Here is a 9,832-nt window from a genome sequence, read left to right on the forward strand (position 1 = left end):
ATGCACGGGACTATGGTGGTGGCACAGGGGTGATTTGGTGATGGGAAACCCGTGGGGATTACAATTGAGATGAAAAAAAAAATGTGAAAAATGATGTAAAAATAAACTTTTTAATAAAAAAAAAATTAAAAAAAAAATATCTAGTGTGGCTTATATTATTACCAGCTAAAACAAACTTTAACAATAAGTATTAAAAGATAATTTTAGCACAGTAATAAAGAGGAGCATTCATAAAGATATAACAATTATAAATAGGTGCATATCTATTAGAGGTTCAAAGTACACAAGAAATAAATTGATAGAAGAAAGACAATTCTACAATCATAATAGAAATGTTTAAAATCCTGTTCTCAGTACTTAATTGACAAAGTAGATAGAAATAGGTAATATAAAAAAGTTTGTACATCATCAACTGACTAATATTAACAAACTATAACACTCAGGGTCTCCCCGATGGCCTAAAGGTTAAGTCTCTGTGCTATCACTCACTGCTAATGCCTGATATCAAACACCAATCCCAGCCAGGGAGCCAGCCCACATAGAATGGTGCAGCAGACCTCTCCTGTCTCACCCTCTGCACTCCTCAGCAGTGTATTTCAGTAGATCTGCCTATTCTGCTCCCCACTCTGTCTCTGGTGAATCTTCTTACCCCCTGCACCTCTAGTCTATACCCCAGTTTTGTGTATGTATAAATCAGTAAATATTTTAAAAAATACATTAAATTATGAGAAGTATGATTAAAAACTAAGAAGATAAAAAAAAACCAAATTAGTTCAAAATCAAAGAAGTCCACACTTAAATGCATAGGGAAAGTATCAAAGTTTGCAAAGAGAGTATCTAGAAAACACAAAGAAAAGTAACTCATAAATCCTTGACAAAATTAAGCATTGACCTTTACTCTTAAGGCATTATATAATCATATAAGGGATTTTGAGTGAAGAAGTGACTGAGTCAAGGAATTACAAAACTGCAATATGGTATTTCATACACACAAAGATAACTAATCAAAAAGAGAAAATAACAAGTGTTGTGAATATGTGGATAAACAGGACTTCAAACATTATCAGTGGAATGTAGAAAATTTTCCTTACTGAAAAATACTTTGGCAATTGCTCAAAATAGTGAACAGAGTTATAGGATACATTATTTGTACAAAAATTTGTATATGAAAGTTCATAGCAACATTTCACATATATAAATATATATTAGGCCTAAAGTGACAATTATCCGACGGCCATCAACTGACAAATGGATTAAGAAAACATGGAATATCAATATAATGGAAAGTTACTTAGCATACAAAGGAATGAAGTACTAATAATGGGCAAAATGAATGGACCTTGAAAACATTATCAGTGAAATAAGTCAGACACATACATCGTATGATCCTATTTTCATAAAATGTTCAGAATAGGCAAATCTACAGAAAGGAAAGAGTATTAATTGCTAGAGGTCAGGAGAGGGAGTCAAGGGGTAGGTAGAAGGAAAATAGAAGAAGGGAGTGACTTGTAATGGTATGAGGTTTTTGGGGTGATGAAAATGTTTACAGTTTAATAGTATGGCTGCACAACTCTGAATACTAAAAATCACTGAGTTGTACACTTTTAAAAGGTGACTACTATAGTAATTTAGCTCAATAAGGCTTTTGTTTTGTTATAAAACAAAAACTATATTAAGTTACCACTTCATATAATAGACTGAATAGAATAAAGACTTGAAATAACAATCTGGAAATTTTGGTCAAAGGGTAAAATGGCCCAACTACTTTGGAGAGTTGTTTGGCAGTGTTTGAAGTCTAGCAGTGTTGTAGAGTCATGTTACCAATGACACATCATTTCAACTCTGAAAAATTCAACCAAAAGAAGTAAAAGCTTATGAATCCAAGATTTGCACAGAATTGTTCATAGTACCTTATTTGTAATAGTTTAAAAATGGAAACCAGTCAAATGTCCATCAGTAAGAGAATAATAAATTTATCCAGTGCATATATCCACAATGTAATACTACTCAGCAATTGAAACAAACCATTAGTTGTAGCAATTGGCTGAGACTCAAAATCATTATCCTAACAGAAAGAATTCAGATACACACACAGCCTCATACTATACATATAATATTACATTCAATTTATATAAATCTGAAAAATAAAATTAATCCTTATATAAATAAAAAAAAATAATCTGCTATGAAAGAAAAGAGAAGAGGTAGGTTTTAGAGAAGAACAAGAGATAATTCAGTGGTGATAAAACCAATTTTACAGGGATTTATAAAATTTCAAAACTAATCAAAATAAATAAAAATCTGCATTTTGTTGCATGTAAATTCTACCCCAATTGAAACAGAAACAACAGTATATAAGCACATAAATATTGGCTGAAATACTTGTGGATTAAGCCATACAATGTCTGGGATAGGTTTTAAATATCCCAGGACAAAAATTGGGATTCAAATAAAAGGCTGGCATATTTGATAAATATTGAGCCAATGAGAAGTACAATATGCATAATTATTATCTCTAATTTTGTATATGTCTGAAACAATCATAATAAAATATTAAAAATTATTCATTCATAAATATCTATTTCTTACTGTAGTTCTGTGGTACAAGTTCTGGGCTTTTAGGAGTTTTCAACTTGTAGGATACGTCTCCTATGTTAACAGTATCACCTAAAGAAAGAAATAAAAAAGGAAATAATCATTACAAGAGACTAGAAAACCACATACTTTGCCTTTGCAGTAATTTCCCGACCTACTGAAAGAGATTATAGAAATGTGCCATACAGCTGTCTGTGAGTCACATTCTCAAACGTCTATCCAAAGGATAAGTTACATAAATTTATCAGGTTTATTTTATCACTAATGGTAATAACAAAGTCAATAAAACACAAAATGATGTATTTTATTTAGGTTTATCCAAAGCATCCATAGGTCAGTATCTTTAACATGTATCAGCAACCTTTCTCACATCTTCAAAGGTTCGATTTTTAGTATGTACAATTTAAAGTTCTCTAGTAACATAACAGCCAAATTTAGCATTTCTAGTTAAATAAAAAGAATAAAGCTCCAGTGGCTTATTTACTACGATTTCCTACATGAACTAAGATAAAGCAAAAGTTCTCAATAACTTCTAAATGATTCTTGATTCTTAAAGTAATAGCAATTTCTGGCTGATCTAAAGCACAGGACTAAACTCACCAATCTCAGCTTTGTGCTTCCCAAAAGCAAAATAGACACACTGATACTGTCTGCACATGAACTTCATTTGGGAAGGGGTCAAAGACACTTAAGAAGGAGTTGGTCACAACCTATCTTTCAGTACCACCAGGTTTGAGTTAGTCACTGTCCTGGATTCTGAGACCTTAAATCACCATTATAACAAAAGCAGCCAACACTTGTTGAATGATTACTATATTCAAAGTACTTTACACATCCCAAAATAACCCCGTGAGACTGAGTTTATAAATGAGCACATCTGTAAAACTGTGGGGAAAGTTTTTATAGATAAGTCCATTTATTACAGGTATGTGGTAAATTGAGAGAAGTAGGAACACAATATAACAGAGGCACACTTTCTAACACAGAAGATATGTGTGTGTGTGTATAGTGTTCAAATTCAAGGAATTTTTCCTCTGAATAAGTCTAGACATCAGCTAACACTAATTGAAAACTTTTAAGAATAAAAATACACTGGGCCTGGCCCTCCCTGGTGGCGCAGTGGGTTAAAGCACAGCACTGAGAAACTAAGGCCACTTCCACATGAGTTCGATCCCCGCCTTCCCCGGAGGTGACCACATGGCGTGGCAGACCTCTCCTGGCCTACCCGCTGCTCCCCTCAGCAGTGCACTTCGTCGAACTGCTTGCTCTGCTCCCCACTCTGTCTCTGGTGAAGCCTCTCGCCGCCCCTGAGCCTCTGGCCTGTACCCCAGTTCTGTATGCACAAATAAATAAATCTTTAAAAAAAAAAATACACTGGGCCTTCCTGGTTGCACAAGAAGTTAAGTCTCTGCATTATCGAGCTACAGAGAGCCACTACAGTAGGAGCTAACCTACCTGGCACAGCAGACCTCTCCTGTCCCACCCACTCTTCCTTTCAGCAGTGTATTTCAGTTGACCTGCCTGTTCTGCTCTCTACTCTGTCTCTGGTGAATACTCTGACCCCCTGTACCTCTGGCCTGTACCTCAGTTCTTGTATGCATAAACAAAGTTTTAGAAAAAAAATAATAAAATGGAGTAAATACTAAGCTAAAGGGAAATAAAGACACCTAGAGCACAACTAACCTAACTGTAGCAGAAGAAACTACGTATGTCTTTCTTCAGCTAAACTATTTCAGTTAAATGTAATTGTTTCTTTTTAAAAATATTTTTAAACTAAAATATAATTTTAAAAATGGAAATTATTAGAATTACCAGAATGACTTAAGAAGTTTAACTATGGAAAATGATGTTTAACATTTAATTACATTTATTATTACAAATATTGCAAAAAGCAACCACACAATTCAAATTAACCTAAGCCCCTATATAGTACACAAACCCATTTAAATATTTCTGTCAAATTAAGCCATATTTTATTCAAGCAAGGAAAGTATGGATTTGAAAATTAAAAATCCTTAAAAGAATCCAAAAGAAAAGCCTTACAAATAAGACTGTATTTAAATACGCTAGTTTTAATATTTTTACCTGAAATTTAATGTGATTTCCCAAAGTTTTATAGGCAAATAATTTCCATATTCAAAATTAATAATATGTCTATGTAATACTTAATCTTATAAAAAAATCTTTTGGATATTACTTGATTTTTTGGTCATTTTTTGATACTTTTGCTTTAAATGCCTGATGTTCTTTACACTTTTCTTTTGACAATAGCACTGTCTCCAAGGGAGAACCCATTCAATGTGGTCTGAACTGTTTATATCACTCCTCCCACCCTTCACCACTGCACCAAAACTCTCAGAGGTGAGTACCCTGTACAAGCCTGGACAGAGCATTCCACCTTCTAAGCACACAATTACACGAAAGATGGTTACAAGATACAACCTTAGTTAGTTAAGAGTTTTCACTAGGATTTATGTCAGAGTCCACAGGTAAAGATATTTTCTCTTCCGGGCCCTCCCTAGTGACACAAGGTGCGGTTGAGGGTGTGTGTAAAACACAGCAGTATGAAGCTACTGCAGCACAAATTCAATCCCCAGCCAGGGAGGTGACCCCACATGGTGTAGTAGACCTCTCCTGACCCACCTGCTGCTCCCCTCAGCAGTGTACTTCATAGATCTGCCTGTTCTGCTCCCCACTCTGTCTCTGGTGACTACTTTCTCTGGCCCTGTACCCCAGTATGCACAAATAAGTCTTAAAAAAAAAAAAATCCAGCATGTAGCCCGAAACCACTGGACTTCTCTGTGAAAGATCAATGTTTTTCTGTGCACAACCTGTCACTGAGCAGCAAATGAGTGCTGACTAATATAAATTCTTATAATACAAAGGCAGAGAGAATGCTCAAAGAGAAGCGTTAGACATCCTGACACCAAGGATAGTATGAAAACATTTTAATCAGAGTAACACTTAGAAATTTTCAACAAGTAATTACTTTTACCTCAAAATTCCTTAAGCCGAAAGAATTTCTTGATCTGTTAATAAAGTACATTTGTTTAAAGTGTTTTTTCTAGTTTAAATTTAATCAATTAATATTCCCTGTTCTTGTCCATACAGAATTTTGCCAATTTCCACAACTAAACATTTTCCTTTGTGGCCATCAGCATTGGTTGAATGCCAAAAGGATTGTTTTCCTTCAATGTTTAATCACTAGCAAATTGTATAATATATGGTTTTGCCAGTTTTATTTTATTTTATATGACTAATAGTTTTTATTTAAATCTTGGCTTAACCTATGAGAAATTCAGATATTTTCTTCAGATAGTTCTAGGTTGTTCTACTATCAAGATCTTTACCAACCTCAAAAGTACCTTTCTCAGTTATGTATTTCGGACATATCTGCGGTAGTCTCTCCTAAAATGTACTGTTAATGCTCTTAAACCCCTACAAATTTAAAACTATAGGTTATGTTAACATTTTTTTTTTTTAGGTCATTCAGTGCTTGAAATGTATTCACAATTTAATGATGTCTAGTGGCTTTAACAAAGAAGTCTGTTTAGTTCTCAAGTAGCACTGATGATTTGGTCTGGATAATTTTTTTGTATAGAGCTATCTTGTGTACTATGGAATATTTAGCAGCATCAGTTGTCTCACCAGTAGCAACCCCTTCCTTTTAGTTATAATGACTTCAAACATTGCCAAACATCCCCTAAAGGAGGAAACCCACTCCTTTCTTAGTGTCACCATTTTTTAAAAAAGATTTATTTATGCATACAGACTGGGTTACAGGTCAGAGATACAGGGGTGGTGAGAGGATTCACCAGAGACAGAGAGCAGTAGAGAGCAGAACAGGCAGACTGATGAAGTCCACTGCTGAGGGGAAGGCTGGAGGGTCAGGAGAGGTCTGCCAGGCCATGTGGGTCACCTCTGGGGCGGGGATCGAACTCATGCTGAAGTGGCTTTAGTTTCTTAGTGCTGCGCTTTAATCCGTTGTGCCACCAGGGAGGACCCCATCACCCATTTTTTTTTTTTTAAGAGAAAACTTCAGGTTATCACTGCTCTGAAGGTTCACTGCTAAATTTTTAGTACACAAGGGTCAAAATGTCCAAGATCAAAATAAACAGTTTCCCAAAGGTCAATACCTAGTAAACTCAGAGCTAAAACCTGAACTATGGTATATAGTTTTTCCTTTATACCTTTATTTCACAGCTGAAGTCAGAATTCTGCAGTTCCCCCACATTATTAATTCTACTGCAGGCAAAGGACATGCTCTTAAAAATCACAAAAATGCATAGTTGGGTATTTATTGTACTGTATATATATTTAAAAATAGATGTTCTGAATGTCTGAGAATGAAATATTGTTGAAACTGTGTGTGTATATACATATATATATGAACTAAATACCTTTTTAAAAAGATCATGCCCAGCAATATTTATATCTCATAATATGTTCACAGTCATGGTTAATATTTTCAAATATTAAAAAACACAATTTGTGTAACATATATTTCAAAATAATAACATGAACACCAAAAAGCTGACAATTATGAATTTGCATGGGAGGATTATGTTTTTAGGGATTTTGTCACTATTTTTGACTTTTTTACAATAAACATACTTTTTCCCCCGAAAGTATTAAAAATATTTCTATAAGCAAAGTTATTTCATGCACAAAGTCATAAGGCTTTGGCACAGTAAATCCCTTTAATAAGGATGGTGTTCAAGGACAGCATTAAATAAGCCACAGTGAATTATACAACTGATTCCATCATTATCATTTGCTCTTCATCTATGGTACATCTACAACTATTTAATATCATCAGAGTCCTACTAAACCAATTTGTTTGGGTCCATCTATGAAAACACTGGAATAGTTTTTGTAGAAAATTGCAGTAGCTAACCTTGTTAACTGATTTCTTTATTCCTAAAACTAAGAGATAATACTAATTGAAGAGCAAAGATCTATAAAGAATTTATATTTTATAGATACTGAGAATATCTAATAATCAAGTATAAAAACAGTTGGTTTGGAGTTTGCTGTTTTTTGTTTTGTTTTGTTTTTAATAAATAACCCTCTCTTCCTTCTGCTTGCTAGGCTTGAAAAAGCCAATATCTTTAAGCCAATAAACAATTCTAGCCTCCCTCCTATTTTTCTGTTTGAACTTTAAGTTAAAGTTTTGTTCAGGCACAAACTGGAATATAAAGAAAAGTAAGAAATACATACAGTCCAGGAAATACAATAACAGTATGTAACTTGTATCTGCAGTTCATGTACCTTGTTGCGTTTTTCCAAAGAACTAAGAAGCAGGATCAGTTACAGGTAGAGTAGAGTGAGTTACTGGTCACATGTGCATGAGTGCAGCTGAGTGCATCTTTCCAACCTAAACTGTAATTGGTTACAACATACTGCTATTTATGATTGGACATTTGTCTGTGTATGACCTCTGGCTCAAAATGGGACACTGCAACTGTCATGACTAATGTCATATCCCAAGCTAGTCAAGAGCTTTCTTCCTGTTTACCTGGCTCACACTGTGCTTATCTGAATACAGCTCTTTGGTGAGTTCCCAGGTATACTTATCCATAATCCTCTTGCCTTCAACCTTGTGAACCTTAATAGTAGTAAGGCAACTAAGATTGTAACACAATTTACTCCTAGATGATCCTACCAGAATCAATGATTGATGACATTTAGAATTAATCACTAGCACCTATATAATATAGGCTATAAAATGTCAGAATAAGTACATTTCTGTGTTTTTGTAATTAATACACATTATTTATACACAAGAACAATTACAATTTTTTTACAAAGTTCACATGAATTAATATCTGCTTCATTTCTCTCACCAGATATTTCTGACATCTGTCAACCTAAAAAGAACTAGTTTAATTTCCTTTAAAGCCAAAGAGAGTAAGTTTCACACTGCTTAAAATACATACACTAAGAAGTTAACGTTTGTTAAACATTAATGTATCAGGGAGTGTATTAACTAGTTAAATTCTAACAACAACTCTTATCCTCATTTAACAAGGAAATTGGGACACAAAATTAGGTAACCTAACCTAAAATCCCGACAGACAGTGAGAAATGGACCACACATCATTTAAGTCCAAACCAAAATTATAGATTTTGTTACACTTCCACTTTTGATCTCTGCCTTCTAGAACAAAGGAAAAACAAATAAAAAACTCAAACAATTGACTGAACACCTTAGACGTCATACTAATTGAAAGGGGCAAAAATTGAAATCACAACACTACCGGGAAAGAAATTTGTTCAAAATATGAATACATGAATGTATGAAACGTATGGGACTTACATTTCATTTCCTGGCAAGGAAAATGATTTGGAACGCAGGGGGGCAATGGTAGATTACAGAGCAATGAAACTTACCAATTTCACAGAAGAAACCTCCGTTATTGTAAGCAACAGTAGCAATGACAAAATCTTGCCTAGATTTACTTGCCTAGAAGAGCAGCAACATCATACACCGTTTCCCTTACCCAGCGCAAATTACCTAATCCCAACACACAATTCCTAAAATCCCTTATGCCAAAAATACTGAGCTTAGAAATCAGAACATGTTCAAAAATCAAAACATGTGATTGTAATTTCACTCATTAGCTGCATGATCTCTTGCAAGTTAGCTCTATCGCAGAGTGGGGGTAGGGAGTAAACTAAATTGTGGCATTCAACTCTAACAGCTGAACCTGTGCTTAAGGAAAACTGAAACTTGGCTTCATTTTGAAACCTGAACGATGGGATCTTTGGCAAGAATGTAAGCTTTAAAGTCACTGCTAGCCCTGGCTATTGTGACTATGACAGCAAGGTCAAGTCCAGCTTTCTACAACCTCTGAGCTGCTGCCTTAACCTCTGCGTGTACTATAATCAAAAGAGAATTCTCGGGGTGAAACAACCGTGGGGAAAGGAGAAAGCACTATTCCAAGTTATCAGAAACCTTAGCCCAGATTTCTGGGATTACACAGAACGAGGCTCATAGAGTGCAAGCCCCTTGTTACACAGCAGTGAGCAGACAGGTGGGGACTTCAACTTGGATCTCAAGACTCCCCGTGTGCTGCTCCTTTCCAAAAGCACCGAAGCAGCGAGGGAGGGCAGCAGCGGAGCCCAGGACCACAGGGGCATTGGGGTTGTCCCGGGGTTACCTGTGTCAGCCCCCGCCCCGGCGTGCAGCAGCCTGACCTCGGACCACCGACCGCCACCACCCGGCCTGCCCCGC

The 9,832-nt window shown here is 35.4% G+C and overlaps 1 protein-coding gene across 2 annotated transcripts in view; it reads right to left on the reverse strand.

Moving 5' to 3' along the window:
• VWA8 (von Willebrand factor A domain containing 8) overlaps positions 1–9,832 on the reverse strand; it is a 278,183-nt gene that overhangs the window by 268,033 nt on the left and 318 nt on the right. For both annotated transcript variants that reach the window (XM_012723268.1, XM_012723269.1), the window contains exons 2-3: positions 9,759–9,832; positions 2,590–2,667 (exon numbers count right to left, since the gene is read on the reverse strand). In XM_012723268.1, the coding sequence (XP_012578722.1) occupies positions 2,590–2,667; positions 9,759–9,832 (152 nt within the window). The remainder of the gene's footprint in view (positions 1–2,589; positions 2,668–9,758) is intronic.

This window comes from Condylura cristata, unplaced genomic scaffold, assembly GCF_000260355.1.
Source record: "Condylura cristata isolate star-nosed mole 26May11 unplaced genomic scaffold, ConCri1.0 scaffold00010, whole genome shotgun sequence".
NCBI lineage: Eukaryota > Metazoa > Chordata > Mammalia > Eulipotyphla > Talpidae > Condylura > Condylura cristata.